This window comes from Chanodichthys erythropterus, chromosome 19, assembly GCF_024489055.1.
Source record: "Chanodichthys erythropterus isolate Z2021 chromosome 19, ASM2448905v1, whole genome shotgun sequence".
Lineage (NCBI taxonomy): Eukaryota > Metazoa > Chordata > Actinopteri > Cypriniformes > Xenocyprididae > Chanodichthys > Chanodichthys erythropterus.
In genome coordinates this window covers 16,789,006-16,815,179 of record NC_090239.1, presented here as the reverse complement: position 1 = coordinate 16,815,179, position 26,174 = coordinate 16,789,006, and the positions used below count along the sequence as shown (strand labels likewise).

General features: G+C 36.4%; 1 protein-coding gene across 4 annotated transcripts in view; it reads right to left on the bottom strand.

The window, feature by feature from the left end:
* The window catches only part of mpp7a (MAGUK p55 scaffold protein 7a), a 142,714-nt gene that overhangs the window by 96,487 nt on the left and 20,053 nt on the right, over nucleotides 1–26,174 (bottom strand). For all 4 annotated transcript variants that reach the window (XM_067368618.1, XM_067368617.1, XM_067368616.1 and 1 more), the window contains 2 exons: nucleotides 7,258–7,320; nucleotides 3,642–3,801 (listed from right to left, as the gene is read on the bottom strand). In XM_067368618.1, coding sequence (XP_067224719.1) covers nucleotides 3,642–3,678 — 37 coding nt within the window. In that variant the 5' untranslated portion in view covers nucleotides 3,679–3,801; nucleotides 7,258–7,320. The remainder of the gene's footprint in view (nucleotides 1–3,641; nucleotides 3,802–7,257; nucleotides 7,321–26,174) is intronic.

The following is a 26,174-nucleotide window of genomic DNA, read 5'->3' as shown; positions in this document are numbered from 1 at the left end:
GACTAGATATATTTAAAATAATGTAGGCCACTTTTTACTGCTATCATAAGACATTTAGAATAATCAGGACCCACAAATATTCCCCCATTGCATTATTATACATTATATTCAACATTCTATATTAATAGTTTAAAGGTGCCCTAGAATCAAAAATTGAATTTACCTTGGCATAGTTGAATAACAAGAGTTCAGTACATGGAAATGACATACAGTGAGTCTCAAACTCCATTGCTTCCTCCTTCTTGTGACCTCCGAAGAACAGGCGAATCTCAACATAACACCGACTGTTACGTAACAGCCGGGATCATTAATATGTACGCCCCCAATATTTGCATATGCCAGCTCATGTTCAAAGCATTACACAAGGGCAGCCAGTATTAACGTCTGGATCTGTGCACAGCTGAATCATCAGACTAGGTAAGCAAGCAAGAACAATAGCGAAAAATGGCAGATGGAGCGATAACTGATCCATGATAACATGATTTGTAAATTGTCTTTCTAAATGTTTCGTTAGCATGTTGCTAATGTACTGTTAAATGTGGTTAAAGTTACCATCGTTTCTTACTGTATTCACGGAGACGAGAGCCGTCGCTATTTTCATTTTTAAACACTTGCAGTCTGTATAATTCATAAACACAACTTCATTCTTTATAAATCTCTCCAACAGTGTGTAATGTTAGCTTTAGCCACGAAGCACAGCCTCAAACTCATTCAGAATCAAATGTAAACATAAAAATAAATACTATACTCACATGATCCGACACATGCATGCAGTATGCATGACGAACATCTTGTAAAGATCCATTTGAGGGTTATATTAGCTGTGTGAACTTTGTAAATGCGCTGTATTATAGTCGAGAGCCCAGGAGGGAGGGAGCGCACGATTTAAAGGGGCCGCAGCCTGAATCGGTGCATAGTTAATGATGCCCCAAAATAGGCAGTTAAAAAAAAATTCATCAAAAAATATCTATGGGGTATTTTGAGCTGAAACTTCACAAACACATTCAGGGGACACCTGAGACTTATATTACATCTTGTAAAAACTGGTTCTAGGGCACCTTTAAATGTAGTACTGACCCTAAAACCTAGATATTTTTATTTTGTGTGAATGATACACAATACATATTTTCACTATCCACGAAACATATTGTTGCATTTTTGTATTGCGATATATTGTGACAAAATATTATTGCACCCCTAAAGAATACATAAAAAAAGGTATCACAATGTTCACAAAAATATTAAGCAGCACAACCATGTTCAACATTGATAATAATAAGAAATGTTTCTTGTGCACCAAACTGGTATATTAAAGCTGCAGTCCGTAACTTTTTTTGATTAAGAATGATCCAAAATCAATTTTTGAGCAAGTACATAACCAGCCAGTGTTCATCTCATTATCTTAGCTCGATTCACAACGGTAAGCTTGTAATAATGTTTTCTAATACGAGCGACATGGTGGATTTCCGCGGGAAATTCGAGCATGCAGCAGTTCGTCTGTGTGTCATTATGTCACGTCCGTTAACGGAAAGGAAGGAGTCCAGGCTAGTCGGTTTTATCACGTGAGGACGCTGCGGTAGCAGATCATTTATAGCCTTTTCTCACAGCAGCTGAAATAAATAAACTTATTTTGATGGCGGATTGTAATCCAGAAAGGTCCAAATGACAATCAGTGATAACTGGAGATTCACTCATAGTCAAAAAGCAAAAGACTTTGGACTGTGGAGTGGCTACAGAACTTGAAATCTACAGGTAACGTGTCACGCAAAGCTGATGGTGTTAACATTAACAATTTGAGAACAATATAACAGTAATAATAATTTGCACGGTTTGGCATGATCCGAGCTAATTGATCATTAGATTTAATCATCATTGGCAATGCAATTTATTGTAGGCCTAATGCTTTTTTCCTCAGTTGGTTAGAACAAAAGTGGCAGAAATGTTACTTGTTCAGATGATATTTTCCAGTGAAAATTCTTATATTGGTCATACTTTCAAGACGTAGAATCTGTGATTCTGAAGTACAGTATCCACACCAGAGCGGTGACTGACAGCAAGCATTAGATTCATCTGTGCTGACGAGCTGTGCCGAGGCACAACAAACGTACAGATAACTGTTCCGCATATGACTGCAATTGCAGGTTTCAAACAGAGATGGTGAAAAATAGGAAAAATCGTGGACTGCAGCTTTAATATATATTTTCTGAAGGATCATGTGACACTGAAGACTGGAGTTATGACTAAAAAAATCATCACAGGAAAAAAGTTACACTTTAAAATACATTAAAATTGTAATAATATTTTACTATATTTTTTGATCAAATTAATGCAACCTTGGCAAGCATTAGAGACTTCTTTATAAAAAAAACCTTACCAACCCCTAGACTTGTGCAGATATTCGGTAATGCGATAAATCGCGATAATGAATATGCACGATATTGTAATCGTTGGCACTTCAGAATACCGTAAATAAATAAATTAAGTGCAAGTAAATACATTTATTACCAATTATTAATTTTTTATAAGACAATTAAGAATACTTTACCCATCAATCTTATAAAATGTATAACACCGCTGTATTCTGCGTCAAAAGGACACACGCTCAGATGTAAACAATCCCAATGTGCACGAGAAGCACATGGCGGAACCAGTGAAGGAGACGAGCTGAATGAAAGTGCGCGTTCACTCTCTGACAGCAGAGGGCGCTGATGGAACAGCAGCGTGCAGCGGTTACCACGGAAACCGTGCAAACAAAGTAACTGCGCTAGTGAAGTTTTTAAAATGCTTCAAAACAGCCACATTTTTTTGTAATCTCAGTGTTGTTCATTACAGCACCAAATACTGAATACTTAAAAAAGACTTAAAAGGATATTTATTTTCAAACCTAAACATTTTTATATTTTAATCTGGACTACAACATGCCCTAATGATTAGAAATGTTCTGATTGTTTGTTATTGTTCAGTAAAACTTTGAAAACATACAGCTTCATTAGTTAACATGTTAATTCATTATCACTAAACTGACAATAAAAATACTTATAAATTATTATTAATTAATGTTAATTTCTTAGTTACTAATTAACATAACATTACTAAAATCAAAATAACTTATTTAATGGACTTGAGATAAAACTCACAATGATCAGTTGTGTTTCTAAACTAACATTAACAAAAAAGAACACTTTCTGTAACAAATGTAGCTATTGCTCAATCTTAGGTAATGCATTAAATAGAGTAAAGTGTTATCTGTTGTTCTTTATAGCCTAATTCTTTTGCATTTTAATCGGTTTGAAAATTTCAGTTAGAGTTGTTTTTGTTTTATTATAAAAAGATTTCTTGAACCTGTTAAACTATGACAAAAATGGTTTTGCAAATTATTTGAATATCGTGATAATACCGTATACCATGATAAAAGCTTCATCAATTAATCGCAACATGAAAATTTGATACCGTCACATACCTACCAACCCCTAACTTTTCATAAAGAGATGAATGTACAAGTTAGATGCCTGACTCATACACACACAGATCTCATACAATCGGTGACGATTTTATTTAGTAATCAGTGAAGATGACATTTGGGCAAGCTTGCTGGACCTAACTGCCATATACAATAAGGTGTAGGGAGTAAGATGAGGTACCTATCTCACTGCCAGTTCTGGTGGAGAGGGCTGGCATGATGACCGGCAAATCAGCTTCCTTTCAACCTCACAACGTTACCACAACAATCCAGCAGCGTTGGGGTTGGGCGACTCGACCCCAGGAAGAGTCTGCAAACCCTTGGTTATGTCATTGGCAAATCTATAAAAAGACAAAAGCAAAATAAATATAAAGTACTGAAAATCTTATTTGAGAATGCATATACAATTAATAGGTTAACAAGATAAGCCCTACAAAATGGACCCACTTTGCAATATCTAATGAGTTCAAAGGTGGAAGATGTGATGCAAAGGAACAGAAGAAGAAACAAAGGGACAGAATGAAAGAGACAGAGATACATTAGCCCCCAAATGTTCCTGAAATCAATTCCAATTTCTGCTTTTTCCGTCCAGGGGCCTGTGCCTGCCCGGATCCGTGCCGCGGCACCAAAAGCACCTGAAACCTTTATGTCACCCCAAAGACCTGTAACCAGTGGCCTGAAAGAACAAATGAAAAACTGAGAGATGGAAAGAGGAAGGTGGGGGCAACCATACTTGCTCTGCCTCTATATAGATCACACAGTATCAGGTTTGTGGAACAAGAATCCTTATGGAGAAAAAAAAAAAAAAAAACACCTAATTGCAATGAAAGGTATGCTGGAGATTCAATCATACGCTGTTATGTGATGATCGTAAAGCACACTGCCGCCATCTAATGGTGACATTACAACCAATTACTATTTACAAAAGTGCAGCCATTAGGTTGACTGCAATTTGAACCAAAAAGACAGACAGAAGAGGAGCAACGAGACTTGCGTTTCAGAAGTAAAACGGTTTAACACACTTAAAAAAAACAAAAAAAAAAACACCAGACAGCAGGAACACTGTAGAGATTACATGTTACACATAACACAATCCCCACAAGATCAGAGAGAGTTCAAAGAGACAATAACACATGAAACATAATAACTTGATTCTACTCAAATTAACATATTTCCCCCTCTATTTCTTTGTTACATTACCCACCTCTGCTTATTTCCTCTCTTTGTTGAACCTTCTGTCAATCTCGCTCTCTTTCCCTTTAGCCCTGTAACTCCTGCCTGTGACTGACTCATGGCAGTCGTGTTATTATAAAACGCATGGCGTGTCATTGGTGTGCGCATGCTGTTTTAAGAGCACATGCACCAAGCACTATTCCAATGAGCACAAGCGTGTTTATGTGTCTGTAAACTTCATACAGTGAGAAATTTAGTCTTCCAGTCAATAAAACACTTGGACTAATATTAGTGCTGGTCTGCTTCTGGAAGTATGAGCAAACCACAAACACACTTTTGCACTTATACACAAGTCAAGGGAAAGGTAAGCATGAGGGGAAGCAGCACAACAGGAACTATATATCTTAGTCTGCATCTGAAATTACATAATTTCCTACTATACAGTAAGGCAAAAACAGTATGTCACACGAGTAGTATACAAAAAGTACCCGGATGACCTACTTCCGGCGAGATTCTGAAGTGTGCACATTATGGACACTTCACGATCCCATGAGGCCACAGGAGAGGATTTGTAAATGGCAGTAAAGCAACGCAACTGAAAAACTGTATTTTAACACAGATATAAAAATGGTTACATCTTTACAACTAAAAGGTTAGTAAGTTTTTTTTTTCCCTTCACACTAAAAACATGTTAATTATGCTTATTGTTTATGTCTTTTGGCTGTTTTATTGAAACAGCAAGTATTTTAATAGATTGGCCACCCATTCTGGGTCAGTGGAGCTGGCAACAGTACAACTGGGCGTACCATGAGCTCTGCTATTTCTGTTGGCTGAAATGGCGATGGCAATCATTCGTAAATAATCATTCTTTTGAGTCAGACCACTATTCATTCAGATCGTTTTCTCAATTAATCATCTAAAGCAGTTTCTTAGGCAATAAAACAGACAGTATCAAGATACTTAAGAACACAGAGAACAAACAGATGAAGTGGATATTCACTTACAAACTAATGAAACAAATGTGTGCACTATTTTTATGTCCGCCCACACAGTTTCTGTTATTTTTGTGTTATAAAATGATTCTTAAGACACCTTAATCGTGCTCAAATGTACCGTTGTGCTTGTAGAAATAGAAGTATAGAGGTCTTATAGAAGTAGAGCCAATAGTTACATAAATGCTACACATCCTCAAAAATGTTGTCAATTGAGTTTAACTTGTACTGAACCCAGAATATCCATGTGTTTTACACATATGGCAAAAGAAAAATAGCCTTTTGCCTTTGAGCTACTTATATTACTGGCATGCAGCTGTAAAGTTTTGATCCATTCTCTGCACAGACCACAAGAGAAACACCAGGACATTATGCATTTAAAAAATTGCATTGATTATTAGAAGAAATAGATATGGTCTCTAATAGAATTTAGCATCACTGCTTCATTGAGAATAGGTGAATCTGTGAATCAAGGGCACCAGGAGATTGTTGAATCTTCTGCAGGTGCATTAAGAGTCTTGTAGATCAGTATATCATGAGTATTACAGCACAAACGTGGGACTGAATGAGCCTCTAAAGCTCTAAAGCTGGTGTATTAGAAAGTGAATTATGACAAAGGACTACCCGAGACTTGTGCACCATCTGTACTGTAATAAGAGCAGGTAAGGGCTAAATTCAGCTATGCTGACTCATTGGTTGCATTTTTAACTGCTGAATTGTCATCTGAATGCACTATATATATGACTAATTGCTCTTCCGCTATATTTTGTGGAATGTATATTTAGGGGGCTTTGATACATGTACACCTATAAAAGGATGCATCCTAAATCTTGTCTGGTAGTCACATTCCCACATTCTAAGTAAACCTTTCTCACCATTCGTCAATGCTCACATACACCAAGGTCAAGACGGCCTGGTAGGAGTTTATCCATGAAGTGCAAATTCTGGTTTATATGGAAAATTACAAAACGCTCCTCTGACTTCATACAATGAAACATTGGAACACAAATTGCCACGTGCCAGTAACAAATCATACGGCAGACTGACTCTATGAGTGTGTGTCTGCTAAAACTATAATAAAATGAAGTCACTTGGTTGGCTATGAGCTTATCTGTTGCTATGTCGCCCCCAAGGAGTCAGTGATTGGCTGGTGAGCTTTGGCAGTTATCCTCTACTGGAAGATCTCACACAGTTATGAAGGCAAAAAATATGTTTCTCTATTGACCCAAATCAAAATGTGGATGTACTTTATAACTATTTTTTTTTGCGGATTTTAACAGTGTGAAACGTTTTTTTTTTTTTTGTCTGGCTAGCATAGCCCCATTAGCCCCTGCCGGTAGATTGTAACTACACATTTTACCAGTTTTCTCCATTGATGGCTATTTAAAAGTAGTTGTTTATAATGATATACATCTATTTTGATATTTCATTACAGTAGCTTTCTTTTAACAATAGGCTAAGTAGTTTAGGTAAAAGTGCTTTAACATCAAAACTGTAACACATCAGTTTTAATTTGTGTAAATATGCTTTCACTCATTAATGCAGCTTGTACATGTTGCACATATCAGCTCACCACCAAACACCTTCCTACTGACAACACACACATTTTCCCACGCATAGACACCCACATACCTGAGCAACAAGAAGAGCGAGTTCCTCCTGGAGTCCTCTCAGTCGTAACACAATCTGATAGAACTAAAAAGAGAGGCAAAGAGACATGAAAAATTAGAGAAAGAGAATAATTTTACCATAGAATGCTATAATATACTGCAACACATTTTTATGCAAAGAAAACATTTATTTTTACTTTATTTTTTAATTCTTTCTAGAGATACATTTTTTTGTTGTGGTGCCAGTAAAAATACTGGCATGGCAAGTAAAAAGCTGCAAACATTTATTATTTATTATTATTTATTATTATTATTATTAGAACCAAAGCTGCAAAATAATGCTTAATGCTTGAGCCCTGTAGTTTGCATATGTTTGCATGTTGTAACCACCAGGTGGAGATATAGCATTATACATTTACTAATCATCTACTCAAAAGTGTAGAGGATAGTTGAAGAGAAGTTAGCATGGGTTCATTAATTTAAAACAAATATTTTAAATGCCATACAAAAGGTCATAACCTCATTCTAGAGAGCATGTATTAATGAATGTCTTGTATCCAAACCACAACACTTTAAAGTTATTCTATAAACAAACATTGAAGGTTATGCAAAGTCCACATGAAGAAACGGTCCAATAGTTTCAGCTAGCTCAAAGTTCATACTGAGCCTTTTTGTGCACATGAGAGGGGTGTGTGTGTGTACCATCAAAGGCGCATTTGAGGTTTGGAGCATTGTAAGAGTCATTAACGTGATGATTGGGAGCGTTTGTGTGAGAACAAAACCCCATTCCTTCGGTGAGAGTTCGGGTGAGTATTGTGTGTGACCGTCTCTATGGGCCCTCAGAGGCTGTGTGGAGTCATTAGGAGATGAATGATTTATTTAGGGCTCTTTTTGGAGGACAGCTTCCAGAGGCACTCTGCCACCCCACCACACATCAGTGCTCTCTGTATTCATTCATCTGTGGATCGGCACAGACACACAAGGAGAAGGTACACCACATGTGAAGCGCCCATCGTTGTTGGAAAGACTTAGAATAACAATGAAATTGAAGCAGTGACCCACATGATTGAGTGCATATGACTTGAGGGAATCAGCAACTTTGCTGATTTTTAAAACGGTACACGCTTCTTCATCAGATTATCACCACAAGCACCTGAATGCCACCTTAAGTCAAGTTACAACAGTATATTGCCGATTAAAGAAGTTTGTTTTTTTGTTGCTGATTTTTAAAGACGCTACAATACAGTGAAAGTTAGTAATAACAGTAAATTATGCATAATTACATGCAACTAACCCTAAACCAAACCCTAAGCCTAACCCTGCCCTATAGTAAGTACATGTTGTTAATTAATATTACTCAGTACTTCAAATGTATAATTACACTGTAACATGGACACCATTAAAATAAAGTGTAACCAAATAAAGTTTAACCAGCATTTATTTGAAATAGATTTTTATAACAATGTAAGTCTTTACTGTCACTTTTGATCAATTTATGCATCAGTGCTGAATAAAGTATTACTGGGCAATTCCACGCAAAGGTCATCTTTACTATGAAAAAAAAAAGTTTTAACCAAAAGAACAAAACCCTTTTTAAATTGTCCATTTAGGTCTGTAATATACTGTATTAATGTGCTCTAACAGAAATTTTAAGAAAATTGCCTTGTTTATCCACAATATATGTGGTAAGTAACAATGCTTAAATTAAATTTTCAACCAACCATATTTCATGCTTTCAAAAAAGGGATCAAAGACCCCATTTTTTAAACTTTAATTTTAGCAGTAAGCATTGTGTAGAAAGATGGATACATGCCTGAGAAATAAATACACTCATTTAGTCATAACAGCACTGCCTGATGAATTTATAAGGGCTAGAATAAAGAGGTCAGGACGCTTCAGTGCTCTGTCACGTCCGTAACGTTTTAATGATTAAGTTTATGTCATATAACAATTATAAATGCAAATAACTTGAAACTTTATATGCAAAGCTAAATTATGTTTATGCTTATTAGGATCAACAATTCATTTCACTACGTTGCTGTGAACAACCATAATAAGCGTTACGGACGTGACCGTTACGGACGCTTCATATTAAATCCTATGAGTTTGCTTCTTTATATTGCTATCATCTGTTTCAGGCTTACCATATCAGAACATACCCAATAATCGCAATACTCTTTGTGCTTTGTTAGTTTTAATATGAAAAAGGTTTAACTTTCAAATTCAGTCGATTTTATTATTTTTTTTTTTTCAAAAATTAAACAATAGATGTCGCTCTTTAATAGCCTACGGCGTGTGACAGATTAGCTTCTGCAGCGCCTGTAAGCGGCGGATCAGGCGCACATGAACCGATCTTCTCTTCCTCTTGCCAGAGAACGAAATATGAACATCAAAAGGTAGGCCTATATGATACAGTACAACTTATAGAAGAGCATTGTGTCTCATAGGACACTTCCCTCGGGAATTGGGATGTCGCGTTACCTGTTGGTTAAAAATGAATAGCCTAGCCTATAATGATCACAATCCGCGCGATCAAACAAAATGAAAATAATACGATTGCAATAATTTTGACTTGAAATAAAGTTTGATCATTTTGACTCAAGACTCCGCTTTAAACTCTGAAAACTAGACGAAAAAAACCGTGTGGTCATTCATACACAAAACATAAAACTGACATGATTGCGATTGGCAATAGTGTCAATCGGTTCACCTGACTGTGGGGAAAACATGCGATTTTAAACTGCTTTATGATAAACATTAATATTTGTCAATGTATTTTAGCATGCAGTTCTGTAAGAAGGAAAATCATGGTCTCTAAATTGATTCTTGAACAACGCACATGCTTGTCAACATGAGAAATAGGTCTAATCTATAACCTTTTGCAATACAGAGTATAACGTTACATTTGTATAAAGTTTAGTAAAAAGTTGATCAATTGTGGAGTCTTACCATACTGGTATCCCAGATTTCAATATTTGGTGGTGTACATGCTTGCTTGAGGTCTCTGTGAAAGTTTTAAAGCAGTTTTAAAGCAGTCTTCTGTGCCGCTTTCAGACCGGTCACATCCGTAACGGAAAACTGTCACATCCGTAACGTTGTTTTTTCCTCATTAATGCGAACACGAAAAATGAAATAAAATTATTATTTTATGCTCTGTGGAGAGCCAACCCTTCTTTATTCGGTGGGCAGTATTACTTTTGGTTTGCGCAATGTAATTCACAGAATTCTTAAAAAATATGTTGTCACCCAAAACTTAGTGACTTTTTTTGTCACGTCCGTAACGCTGTATATTTCCCTCATCTAAAAAATAAAACAGTTGAGTAGACTGACATTTTTCTAATGTCTGGACTCCTTTGGTAAGGGATTATGAATATATAAATAGACGGTTCAATATGTTGCTATTAAATGCATTCTTTGAGCATTTATATTTCAAGTTTTGACTCCAAATGTCACGTCCATAACGCTGGAATTGCCCTACTTTCTTATATATATATATATATATATAAAAAAAAAAATCTATCTATCTATCTATCTATCTATCTATCTATCTATCTATCTATCTATCTATCTATCTATCTATCTATCTATCTATCTATCTATCTATCTATCTATCTATCTATCTATCTATCTATCTATCTATCTATCTATCTATCTAATCTATCTATCTAATCTATCTATCCATCCATCCTATCTTACTGACCCCAAACATTTGAATGATTGGCATATCCTGTCTTGTCTGAATGTATATGGCTGAACGGCTTAAATGGCTTAATTTGTGGATGCAACTTTTTAAAGAGGAGTTTGCCACAGCAATTGTGGTAAAAGTGCATTGTCCGCATGCTAAAAATATCAAAACTACAAAAAGGTTAAAAAAAAAAAAAAAAAAAAAAAAAAAAAAAAAAAAGGAGATAAGATATTTGCTGAATGACTAGTCGACCATCATGGTCCATCTCTAGTGCATATCTTGTGTAGATAAACTAGTGTTTCTAGTTTGTAAATACAATTGACTTTTTAGTTGTCAAACTGTCACACAGGTCAAGGTCCTTGGCAATTTTCATTGCATATAAGGGTTTTTAAAAACTCTAAATTGATTCAGGACTGCAGCAGTTAGACACTGACATGCTACTCATATGTGGGACATAAGGCAGTACATCATTTTTTGACAGCAGACACACAGATTGCGGTGACGTGTGGATGAAACTCTGGGGAATAGCAGGACGGATGGAATTAGTGGATTTCTACAGCTGTTGTGTGACTACTGTAGTGCTGCCACACAACTTTTGAACCCTTTTATTAATATTGGTTGTTATATATGATGCTCACTATTCCCTAAAGACATAAAACTGTTCTTACACTGTCCTGCTGCTTACCCTAGTCAACTGTGTAACACTCATACTTATTTACGATTTAGAGAAAGAAAGAGTGAAGAATAGATGTCATGTAATTTGTAAATGAAAGATGATTGCAGGGATTCTCTCTTTAACCTCATGTTAATACTGAGCTCAATAGTCAATACCCATCATCACACAAGAGTCATCAGGCTAATCCACATGCTAAGCCCCTTAGCATGAAAACAAACAATAGCAGCAGGCCATGTAGAGCGCATTATCGGGATGAATGCAAGACCCTCAGATCTATGAGATGATTCATGAGATAAATTAAATGAACACAGTATTATTCATATTTTTAGATTCAAGTTCAACAGCACAAATTTGTCTCTATAACTTCTCATTTCACTTCCTTTTAAACTGAATCTTGATACTAATTATCAACCTTTTATCTGTGAACGAACAACAAACAGTTCCCTTCAGCTTCTAGGTTAATAACCTGCCTAGATTCAGTGATTCCTTAGCAAACTCCCAAGGTGTCCAGAGGATCACTTAAAATATTTAAACTATAAAATAATCTAAATTAAATCTAAATAAAATTAACCACATAAAACATACTAAAATCACATACAAATACTAAAAAGCACATAAAATAAAGATGTAAACTCCACTACCCCCAAAACACCCCCCAGACATACAAATTCAGAATTCGGCTACATAATGGAGAAACATCACATTGGGCTATTTTTGGGCTACTTTTGCCTGGCCATTGGTCTGCTTTTGTTGCACAAACCTGGCAACCCTGCTAGTGGTCAACAGAATGAATGTTACGAATACCGTTACGCACCAGGTAACATGCGTTCTTGCAGTCTACAGATGTACACTTCTGAAGATTTCACAGCTGAATCGACAAAGTCTGCAAGGTTCATGAAATTAAAGTGTTTATTTCAAAACATAGACTTGTTTAAATGATATACAAATGCAAAATATTGGCTGATATATATCAGTATTGGCAATATATTGGTTGACCACTAGCTAACTCAGGAGCAGCGATGATAAGTTTCGGTGTGCGTGTATTAGGGATGGGCATTTCAAGCAAAAATAATATTCAATAATCGCTGGGAATTATTCGATAATTATTTGAAAATAGCACCCCTCCCCCGCATGCACGCATGTATAGGTTACACACACCAAAATATAGGTTACACAGCACCGAAAACAATGGGAATATTTTTAAGATGATAATTGCACTACCTATTCGATATTCTATAATTAAATCAAATTGAATATTCAAAAATCATGACATATGCCTAGCGTGTAATGTTTCCATCTGTGTGCGAGAATGTGTCTGTACAGTATACTGTATGAGCGTATGCAGAAGTGTGCTTTTCTTATAAAAGGTAATTTAGTCTGAAAAACAAGGAAATTGTCATATTTGTTTGCTTGGTTAATGACTTTGTGGGTTTTGGCTCATTTAATGCTGTAGGCTATAAGGACTTTTGAAATTGAAATCATTTGAAGTGATGAGATCTAGAAATGTTATGCGTTCGAGGGACCTGGAACAACTTCATAGCTGTGCATTTACTGGAAAACAGTTGAACACCAGTGAACATTTTAACATTCACATTAACATTTCATCATTCAATTTAACATTAAAAAAAAAAATCCCTCCCAGGTGACTTTTTTTTAAAACATCGCCAAGTAAAACGCTGCATTTAACTGTCTCTTTACCTACACTTTTCAGCCGCGCATTCCGACTTCACCTCAGCGCCAGAAAAAGGCTACAGGTGACTATGAGGGAGCTTCACTTGAACAACAGTGAATTGTGGTCAGATGATATGTTGTCAGGCTGTGTCGGTAAAACTCCGAAAAATTAAAATGACCGTCCAATCAGCCGTACTGTGCTCGTGGCGCGCACTCAAGAATTGCATACTATGAGCAATGGCCGTCATTGTTCTGTTGTAAGTTAAGTCATGAAATTACCAAACATGCAATTAAAGTTGCCTCAAAACTGTGCATGCATTTATTTGTTGACATGGTTTTAAATTGTTATCCAATTTGTTGGCCTTAAAACGTCTTAAAAATGCACATATGTACACCAGGGAAATCTAAATTTTCTCGGGAGAGCATGCCCCCGTACCCCCCTACCAAACAACATTTTCTGGCCTCGGTAATTATGAAATCCTGTGTACGGCCCGGCCTATTCTATCTAATGAAATATGAGGTAACTGTGCATTTCTCCAAATGTGCACACTTTTGGACTTAAAAGTTTGTATGTGTTTGCACTGTGATCAAAAATAAATAGGACCAAATGCGATTGAATGTAAAGGTTTGTGTCTCGTTATTCTATTAATAACTACTGATTGGTTTTGCATTTCTATCAGAAATGAAGAATTATTAGTGTCATTGTAGTGGTTTTTGTTTTTGTAAAAATGTAGTGTTTTTGTAACAAAATTTCTGTAACAGCTGCCAAAAATAGTATATAGCTCTACTGTGGTTTTTAACAAATAAAAAAAAAAAAAAAAAAATAATAATAATAATAATAATAATAATAATAATAATAATAATTTCAAAACATCACGTTTTTTTTTTTTTTTTTTCACAAATCGCACCCTAATAATAATAATAATAATAATAATAATAATAATAATAATAATAATAATAATAATAATAAATTTACATACAAGGTAGTAATACAGCCTGGATGTGTCTGCACTTTTTTTTTTAATAATTTGATGGCATTCAGTCAATTATTTCCTACACAACTAATACTCGGAGCAAAAGCAAAAATGTTAATTCATTTGTTACTTGTCATACTAACTCTAAAGCAAATATTGACCAATACTTTAAGTCCAATCCCAGTACCTGGTTTGGGCAGATATTGTGTATGTACTAAAATGTTGTTTATTTACATCTAAAGAGTCTATGAAGAATAATTATAATTTCAATAATTTAGACTTTAAAATAGATCACTCGCCACTGGATAGGTGTATGACATTTCATTAATAGGTGACTGGACCAAAGCCATCACACAATCTCAACCTTTTTAGGAAACAGCAGTTTATTGAGTTCTTGAATTGCCCTTTTCAGCAGTTCAGCAGCACTTCATATGGAACAAACATTAGCACATCTGATCTAAAGCCAATAGCTGTTTATAGAAACACCAAAACTAGAGTCTGGTTTCAAGTGTGTGTGTGTGTGTTTGTAAGAGATACCACTCAATGTCCAATACAGAAACAACAACATACTGTTTCCAAATAACTGGGCAAGATCAGACAAGATGTCTGATGACTAGATGCTTAGTCACCTACATTAGGAATGCATGATATATCAGCCACTGTATCAGTATTGGCCATGATACATGTTAATTTTTACTGTTATAGTTATCAGCCCGATTAGAAAATCAGGCCGATTTATTAAAGCCGATAAATAATGGATTATTTCCTTCAGCTGAGACACTTCAGATGCACACTGTTCACCATGATGGTTTTGAATTGCTTAAAATATAATTCACTTTGAAAAGAAAAACACAGTTAAGTGCAACATGCAGCAATCCTGTCAATCCAAATGTTAAAAAAAATATGAGGAAAATAAAAAAACATTATGGAATGGTGCCAAAGAGGCTGTTATGGCAAATACAGCAATTTTTAAAAATGCAGTAAAATCACTGTATATGTGGTGTTTGACATCACAGAAAATTCCCATGATGCAAAGGGAATAACAGTTATTTACTTAAAAGAGAATTTGAAGTATTATACTGGGTGATATACAGTAAATAACTACAAATTACAGAAATATCTAACAGTGTAGCTGATCTCAACAGAACACTGCTCTACAGAGAAAAAGATGCAATTTAGTTTCAGACCCTCTGAGAGCTTAAACTGGAGCTCAGCTCTCATGTGCCATGGGAAAAGCCCACAATAGTTCAGAATGCATAAATGAGGTCATGAACAGTCGCTACACAACCTTACTGACGACATAAACCGGGACAGCGGCCTATAGTAGTAGTCTTTTGAGGTGACTGATTGAGAGCCTCATTGTGAGAAAACTATGAGAAAGACAGAAAGGGAGCGATAGATGTGTGCCCCTCTTCTCTATAATGGACTTCTTTGTTTCAGAGAGGTTTAAACAAAGCGAGCACTGGCTGCAGGGAGTTAAGGCCGCTGTGTCTTTTTCTGAATGAGAACAACTCACCCAAATCTGAGTGGAAGTGTAACACAATCAGAGCTCTTCAGTTTCACTTAGTTTGCCTCCCTCACCATCCTCTCCTATCATCACTTCCACATTCTTTCCTCTTTATCGATTTTGATCTGTTTTAGGCTCTTACAAGTATAGCATTGTCTTCTAGCAATTTATCTTTGTCCCTTGAGCAGAGGGCCTGGCCTTCCTTACACCCATGCTATCATTACACCACCATCACACTCATGCCTTTCTTCTCTACATGTGCATGTGGGGTTTGGTGCCAATAAACCTCCAGACCACTTCAACACAATCCATGATCACAGGAAATATACATATCCCACTCAAACAAACTTATATAAAAATGGTATCTTCTTAAAGCCGTGACCAAGCCGATGGTCGGCCAAAGTCGAGCTAGTTTTTGCGGTGTGTTCCACACGTCGGCAGGATATTGACCCATTCGAAGGCTGTAGGCTGTTCTATTATACATTTTACCAGAGCATTCCGATAATATACATGAGCCGCCCGGAATAAATTAAGTGATCAGCATGATTATTGATATTCAAAAAGCTAAGAAAGCGTGATCAGCATGTTTTTTTTTTCAACTCAATATTAATCATGAATTGTTTAAGGTTTATATATCTGTAGTCCTAGTTTCGGTTTCCCTTTTTAAAAGACAAATATAGACTATTGATACTTAATGATAGACATTATTTCCTTATAACCAAACGCTGAACGAACGCACATGCTATGTGGCTTTCGGCTGAAGTCTTTGCAATGTGTTCTAACTAGGGCCGCACAATTTTTAAATTATCGAAATATTGCAAATGTACATAATCACAGCAGCTTGCAATAACTGCATGATTTTAATACTCCAAAAGATTACAAAAAGCACAAGTTTTAGGTTGACGCAGACAACAGAACAACAGTACACTGGACAAATGACTGTTACATAAGTGTGACATGCTTATTATTAAATTAAATAAGCAACGCACTCATGTGCACAGAAAGCAGTCTCTTGGACCGCGTGTGATCCCGAATTCAGTTGGCTTCAGCAGATTATATGGCCAAATACACACAAAATTGTCAAAATGCCTGTCTTGGTATTTACATAAACACAGTCAATTATGTCTTAAGTGGACTAAACAGAGAAAGCAAGCGCATGTGTAACAATATATTAGATCCGTGCAGCTCTTCTAGTGACAGAATAAACCTGCTCCTGTCTGTGTGCTTAATGTTAATCAAACAACTCTTGTAGCTTTAATAAGAATCAGTATATATTTAATTTATACAGAGAAGACTAAGCACTAGTAGGGGTGTAACAGTACGCATATTCGTACCGAACGGTTCACGGGTCAAGTTCCAAAAGGAAGTGATCATCCCTATGTGAGCAGGGATGATCACATATGGATGATGTTTACAGTTAGGCTAAAAAAAAAAGAAAAAAAAAAAACAATTATGCCATTAAAACAGCGACATCTGCTGATGGACACTTTGCTGCATTGTCACGGGAACATCCCAGCTGAAGATAATGAGGAAATTACGCCGCTCCCTCTGCCAAGTGCATTCCAAACAGCTACATATGGCATGCGCGTGCCCTGCTCACATAGGGATGATCACTTCCATTTGGAATTTCCACCGTGAACTGTTCGGTACGAATACGCTTACTGTTACACCCCTAAGCACTAGTAAGCAGTGTTTTATTTTTGATTTTTCAATTTCTGTTAAATAAACCTAATCTAGGCCTACCTGAAATCCTAAACCCCCTGGTTTACACGGACGTTCAAATTACCCTTACGTATGTTACGCTAGTGAAACACTGCTGTTCACTTTCAGAAGTCGTGGGGATGCTTTCTTCTCACAAAAGAACGGAACATATTTTTGGTTTTTAAATATATTTAGATGTAATTTAAAATAATTTTACAAGCTTAAAGCATTATCTTATTACATATCTAATTTTGCATTATTTAACGAGTTATCGCATATCGCATTTTTCTTTAATATCAAGCAGCTAGGGCTGTAACGATATGCGATATGAAATCGAAATCGCGATACGCAGGTCCACGAACCTGTATCGCGATTTGAGAAGGCAGAATCGCGACACCCCTTCCAACTCCCAGAGTTATCCTTCCTGTCCAGATCCAATGCTACCACATTTTTAAATTACTATAAGTATTAGGGTTGTAACGATTTATCGTAGATGGTGTGTCTCAATCAGCTCTCTAGTTCAGTAAGTGTTTCGGGCAAACACTGAATCTTGCAAGCAGGTTTAAACGTTTCTCATGTCAGTCTCTTGCATGGTCGCGTGAGAAAAGTCGTGGCTTTCTTTCACCGCAGTGCACAGCAACAATCATTTATCATTTATCCTTTGCAGAAACATCCTCTTGTTCCTCTGATCCTCTTGGAGAGCCCAGTTCAAGGTTGCATAGCAATGACCGACGCCACGGGAGCGCAAGCGCTTTGGAAAAAAGGAGAAGCGGTGCGGCCGCGCCTTCCACGCGTTTAGACGCGATATGTGAATGGCCCCTATTCATAATTCTAAGTTCATGTTAAATTTAAAAAAAAAAATTTAGTGACAGACAGCCCTATTCAACTGTTAATTTGAATACAGAAGGTTTTTATTAAAATTTTATATTTATTTATTTAATTGAAATGTGATCTTGTGTGTACAACAAGGACAATTATTGAAATTTGTTTATGTTTTTTTAATAAATTTTTCAGTTTCATTTTGTTCAAAATATCGTGATAAGTATCGTATCGTGAACTCCGTATCGAGATACGTATCGTATCGTGACCTGAGCGTATCGTTACACCCCTACACGCAGCCCTAGTTCAAGTGCAGCTTTTCAGCCCAGACGCAGCCAATGCGAGGCAACAGCACAAACGGCTTTTATGACCGCTAGTTCTTTGACATCGGCTTGGTGCGTCACAGCCTTTAGAGCTTTTTGGTACAGTCAGAGATCCAAGAATATGGTTCATGTGATCTTAACAGGGTTCAGTTGGTATGAACGCAATCTGTCTCAAATCATGGAATTAAACCACTACAGATGATCTATAATTTGCATCTTTGCAAGCTCCCTGTGATGGTCACACTCATCATAGAATAATGCATTTCTCTCTCCTCTAGTTTTCAAATTAACTGCCTTAGGACAAAGCAAGTGCTGTTCTGTGCATGTCAAGTTTGTGGCAAATTCAAAGCAACAAAAACATGAAAGAAACAAAGCTGTGATCTTCTAGTTTTGAGTCATATCCTTGAACAGTTGTCTAGTATTCATAATGGCATTCATGTTGTTGATACAAACTTACATTAGACTCAAAGGTATAATGAAAAAATACAGAAAGAGCAGGGTGGGTTAAAGGGTCATGAAACCCCCTTGTTTTAGCCTGGCCGTTCACACCTCTGAGCTGCAAAAACTCTGTAAAAATGGGCGTGTAAAGCTCTGGAAAAATGGGTGAGTAGGGCAGAAGAGCACAATGAAGCACAGACATAGAACACACTCATTGTACAGAATAAGGAATATCAATATATGAGCACAGAGAAAATGACAACAAACTCCCAAGCAGAGAGAAATGCGAAAGAATATTTAATAGGGCTAATAACTACTTTGATTACATTTACGAGCACTGCAGTCTCAAAATCAGTCTTTTGTCTATTAGAATAATCGTGACGTCGGGTTCAGATTGGTTACACCACTGTATCAGTGTCCAGTTTGCACATATAATTCATTTGAAGAAGACTTGATGAAGTATGTGTGCATAACTACACCATGCTGGTTAATGTTTGGTGCAGGAGAATGTGTGAAATAAAAACTTTAATCACGGATACTTTAGCCATGTGGCACATAGCTCATACAGAATAGTGTTATTAAACTCATCGCGGAGCTATATCATAACAATCGTATTTTTCATGTGTTCGTATTCAAACTCCAGTTCTGACCGCATCGCGAGCAAAATATAAACACATGCTACTGTGCTGATGGAAACAGCCTACATACTGCTTGCATGTTTGAACCTATGGTTTGAACGCAGCTAGAGCAGGCAGAGGTGAATGAGCCGCACTTTTCTGACATTTGAATTCTCCGCTGTAATGCAATCTCACGTGAACATTTTCCATTTGTACTGGTAGATTACAGCAAAACAATCCACACGCACACAAACCTCTGCTCTGGTTGCGTCGCAGGAAAACACATTGGGTCTCATTCATGAAACATTCGTAAATATACGAGTAAATAAGTGAGTGATTTGCGCGTAAAGAGACCTTCCCGAAAACTCTTCTCCTGATTCACAAATACTTCGTAAACGCCAGAAGTGATAGTGAAATGTGTGTGTGTTAATGAATTCCAAACAATCGTAAATGGGACATGCGTGCACGCTCATTCGCAATTACCATAAATCCCGCCCATTAAATCCGACTGACAACTATATATGGGCATCATATTATGACACCAAACGAAGGATTTTGGCCATTTTATAGGAAACAATTTCCATAACAATTAAGGGGCCATTAGTTTGCCCAGCCCTATTGAAATCAATTAATTATTTGATTAAAGTGCTCCGTTTGCAGATGCTATTACTGGCTCTCACAATAAAAGTAAAAAGAAAAAACGAATGTAATTACTATATATAATATTTTTTCAAAATGCTGTGTAAATATTTACCTGTGAATTAAAATGCAACCTTATTAATGAGCAAAACATTCGGATGTTAAACACTATTTACGCGTGGCTGGGAGCAGGTGTAGATTTCTTTCGTACCAACTAACATTTGGAAAATACAAACATTTTAATGAATCTGAAAATTTACGCCAGAACCACTTTACACACGATTTACACAAAAATTCGTTCTGCTCGTGTTTCATGAATGAGACCCATTGTGTTGTAGCACTGAGGAAACGAGCACCAATGATATGTCTCTGAATGACAAGAGACCGAGGCGAGAGAAGTGATACTTCCTCATGCATAATACAGGCAATTATAATATTATGCATACTACAGTACAGTGATTGGATTGAATGAGCTTTATGTCATGAATATATGTCGAGAATTGCTCGAAACGGTCTACGTCAGCATGTTCGACCATGCCCATACTTGGGCCGAAAGTACACGATTACGTCAGATTTTGTGACGTTTCTCCGAACCAGCTTTCGAAACCAGAAGACAGAAATCGCTCTGAAAAATGCAAAAATAACTTATGAATAACATTAATGAGTACCTTTAGTGTTTTCAATGATGTGCAGCCTATACATATGTTTACATCTAAAAAAAAAAAGGGTTTCATGACCCTTTATATCAAACTCCACTTTAGACCAAACAATTGGACCCAGCATGAAAACGTCCTTTAACACGGCTAACAGAAGAATACGGAAAGGTGTGACAAAACAAGCAAAGAGTGAAGGGAACACTAATCCTGTTGTAGTGTAAAGAGATATTCAAAGCTCAATGTGCCCCATGGAGTCCAGACTTCACACCTCAATGGAAAGCAAAGCGAAGAGATCACTCTGTGAAATTAAAATCACAGTTTACACACAACTCATTTTAAATCAATGGTTGATGCTTTGAATCACAACAAGAACAGCACCAATAATACCTGGAATAAAGAAATCTGATCAAAATCCACTAGCAAGGAACCTATGAATTAAAGGGTTAGTTCACCCAAAAATTTAAATTATGTCATTAATTACTCACCCTCATGTTGTTCCACACCTGTAAGACCTTTGTTCATTTTCGGAACAACTGATTCAAAACAAATGATTTGTGAAGATTCAAAGCTTTATGAAGCAGTGTTATGAAATCGCCCATCACTAGATGTTGTGGAATAAAGTTGCTATTTTGTTATTTTTGGAGCACAAAAAGTATTCTCATGATCTCATCACTTTATAATATTAAGCTTGAACCACTATAGTCACATGAACCATTTTAAATACGTTTTTAGTAGCTTTCTGGGCATTGAAAAAGGGAGTGTTATTGTAGGCCTTAGGACTTATTTGAACAAAAATATCTTAATTAATAAAGGTCTTACGGGTGTGGAATGACATGAGGGTAATTAATGACAGAATTTTCATTTTTGGGTGAACTAACCCTTTAACTGTCCTGAAAGACAAACCTCTATACTACAACTTCAGTAGGCATCACTGTTGTCAACAGCTGAGGTACCAACAGAAGAAACATTTACCTGGAAAGAAAAATCTGGTTTATCTTTTCCAACATAGAAGCAAATTTAAGATAGGCCACTGAAATACACAATATTGGCACAAACTTTGTAAATAAATGATACATGATTTCAATAAAAGCAATCTGGTCTGCAAAGAACACGTGAAATGCAAAGGAAATTTCTAAAGTCATAGATTTATTTTCTAGATTCAGAAATATTATATTCAATGTATCAGTTGCAGTCTTAAAGATTATATAAACAAGAAAAGAAAACAAGAGTCCAACTTTTGTGGTTAATATGTTAAAGAGAGGAAAAAATAATATTTAGCTGTGGATCTAAATATTCTTTTTTTCCTCTCTTTAACATATCAACCACAAAAGACTATAATCATTATAAGGCTAGTCTTTGTGGATTACAGCACAAGTAAATTAGAGCAACACCATAAAGCGACAAGTAATAAAAACTATTCCATGCAAACCTACATTTTTGTCCCAACCAGCAGTGACCACGGCAAGCAGCTGAACATTGTTGATTTTTTGTTTCTTTATTTCTGTAGCAAATTTTGTTGCTGGAATTTATAAAGTCTCAGTGTAAGTTGATACGCAAATGCAATCTTCCTTTAATGCTCACAAATCATGCCCGTTGTTACCGGTGCTGTTGTTACCTGAGACTTGAGTGGTAGAGTGTCCTGAAATTACCTCAGTATCCATGAGGCACCAACAGAGATAGATTTCCTGTGTTTGAGTGAATGCATGTATTAATGACTGTCATGCACTATGAAGGGCCTGAGGAGATTAAACCCTGTGAACGGATATCCAACTGGGGAAGCCCTGCCAGGTCTTTCCCTTGACCTCCACAAACCAGCTGAAAGATTCATTTCACTAAAACAGGTAAAATTAGAATCTAATTTAAGATTGCCAACATTCCACCTGAGTGAAAATGTAAGTCACTGTTTATATTATTATCTCATTAGGTCATAAACCAAAGAATTACAACCCTCAACACAGCCAGTATGTGAAGTGTAAAGTTGATACGAAAATCAAGAACAGTTTTCAAAATAAAAGATCATGTCTGGGCAGTTTGTAATGCTTTAAATCATACTCAGTCACTCAGAACAATGGATCATTTATGATCTGGAATTATCCTGGAAGAGTCACAAAAAGAAACTTAAATACCTGCCAAAGACTAATCCAAGTCTGTCCAGACTGATCCAATCAGCTCTGTGATCTCTAAGAGCAGGAGTGGAATTAGTGGGATCAGTAAATATGGTGCTTACCAGGAAGTGATAAGCAGATGAATGCTCAGAAAACATAAGGGGTGTGGGATTACAAATATAAGAATCTGTTTAAAATCTGCTGATCCTAGTTCTTGTGACTAGGGGCTATTTATACCATTTGGGGGTACTATTATCTTCACAGGCGGGGGCAATTTTCTGTATTGTCTTTGGCTATGTGCAAGGTCAACACTTTTAAAGGACTGCCCACTGAATGTCTATAAAATACACTGTATGTCTGCCTTAAGGCTGATTTATACTCGACGCATCCATTCGCTTTATGTAAGTGCGGCTTGGCGGAAATGCGCATTGAGTGCCTGCAACCCCATTTCACGGGGCGGTGTGCACTGCATTTTTTGCAACTTTCCGTGTGGCTCTGCTTCTGAAGATGCACAACTTTGAGGCAATTCTGGCCAAGAATGCATACTAGTTTGCACCTAGTTTGCGTTTGTCTAAATTAATTGCTTACATTTACAAAATGAGCCTACATGAGCCTAAACAAGCAGAAATAAGCCCTTTTAATGAAAATAAAGGTCCATGTTGTTCATACATACAATGTTCATACATGTTCTTATATTTATACATTTTCTTCTAATGTCACAAGTAATAATCTCAAGATTTACTGGGTTTTATACGATTCTTCTGTAGCGTGGTTTTGGTGTACTAAAACAAACATTGTCATATGTGTACCTTACTTCTCACCGCTGATTCCTAATGGTTTAGAGCACAAGTACTCCGAGTCGCCCCTTTTGTTTCAAAGAATAGTACAATGGTGAGTGCGTCAAGTATAAATGCCTCGTCCTTTTGGGGAGGTGCACACGCAGTTAGCGGAGGCTCGCGCTGCAGAGCCAGGCAAAAGTATAAAATAAGGTTTAGACTTGACTACAGCAACCAAAACAGCACATTCTCAAACAATCCAGTTGAATATACATCTCGTGGTCTTAACTTCTGAGTTTCCTACAGGGGTAGTAGAACTGCATGATTCTGGACAAAATGAAGATCACAATTGTTATGTTTAAAATAGAGATCACAATTCTCCTACAATCCTAAATAGACTAGTAAACAAAATAACATGCAATTTACTAGAGTTTCTGACAAAGTTTGCAAACTGTTGCAGTCCATTTAAAAAAAAAAAAAAAAAACTATTATAAAATTATATAATATAAGATAATAATTTTATCTGTTTGAATGAATGATTCAATGACTCACTCATGAAGACTTAATTACTGGATGAATCAACGTTTTTTGAACAAATCTCTTGAATGAATGATTCAATTACAAAAACATTTTTTTAACAGTCACTTGTCGCCACCTACTGGTGTAATGGATACATTTGATAATCTTTATTTGAAGCTCTGAGTTCATTTCAAAAGGTGATTTGTTTGTTACAGTAGACATCAATGTTTATATCAGCACTACAAATCCCAAATCCCAGTTCTATCCCAGTACTCCTGTGATAATTTGAATTATTGTAACAGAAATAATGAAACTGTGTGGATGAAAAGTGTATTAAAAAGACTATCTGTTTCATACCTGTATGACAAATGCTCTCTATGGGTCAGCAGCAGTACCAACACAGATTTGAATGTTACACTGTGATCGCACTTTTCAAAGGCTTAAAAGACAGCCAAAACATGGTCATTTAGGAATAAGATCATGTGGTGTTTGATTAGAGATTGTGACCTTTTAACGATTAATCGTACAGCTCTAATGGCAAGCATCCAAATATGCCTACTTCCCTATAGAGTGCCCCAGGGATGACGCGTTTTTGTAGGCCAACCCGGAAGTTAGCAGCGCACGGGTTCCCTCGACTGAAAGCCTATTCATTTTTCCAATAGACTTTTGGAAAATAGCAGAAAATAAGCTCTGTGTTTAACAAAGGGTTATGACACTTACATGTTTTGTCTATCAAGATAATCTTTAACACAACATTTATAGATTTTGAAGCCTAAATAAAGTCGTCAGATATAAAAGGCTAACAGTAGGCTATAAACGGACTACAGCACACCATGGTCGCGGATCAACGTCACCACCACCAAGCGTCCTCAAACTTTATTTAGAAAACAACTCTATTTAAAAACATGCTCACTGATTATATATGCGCTGTGTATGAGATCTTATCCACTTTTTCATGAGAAATGCTGTCCAAATGTCCTGTTTGTCATGATGACGTCTAAAGTCCCCGCCAAAGGAAGTAGTCCCTTTTAGCAATTTGTTAGCAACCGCCGAATTTAAGACACAGTAAAAGTTTAAAAAAAAAAAACACAAGTGGGTTATAACTGGTGTGTTTTATGTCATAGATCAAAACGTGAAAGTATTTAGAGGCTTTGTTTACCACAGACCTTATTTCAGGCGATTTAGCAAAAACCCATTCAAAAATGGGTTGGAACCGGAAGTCCTAAAATGCTAATTCGCTTCCGGGTTTTGCCTACAAAAACGCGTCATCCCTGGGGTACTCTATACAGCAGGCCAAAATTAGAAGTATATCAAATTCATAGTATTTATAAAACAGTAGGCGAAAAGCACCCTGATGACCAAGATTCTGAAGCATGCAGCAAACTTTGGCAAATTTCATAGCAATAGAATTTGGTTGTCAGTCCTATATTTGAGTACCTAAAGGATTAGTTCACTTTCTAATTAAAATTTCCTGATAATTTACTCACCCCCATGTCATCCAAGATGTTCATTTCTTTCTTTCTTCAGTTGAAAAGAAATTAAGGTTTTTGATGAAAACATTCCAGGATTTTTCTCCATATAGTCTTCAATAGAGCCCAAACGGTTGAAGGTCAAAATTACAGTTTACAGCGACCATTTTGGTTCACTATCTTTTGTTTTTAAGTCAACTTTTCTTAGCAAAAGTGCCAAAGTAAAACAGTGTTGGTCATCATCATAATCATGGCTAAACAAAATGAAATAAAACTTCTAAACTGAGTATTCTTCAGCATGATCATGACCATGCATGCTTATGTATGCTGTATGCTTTGCTTACTCAAGGTTTTTAGCTAAGAA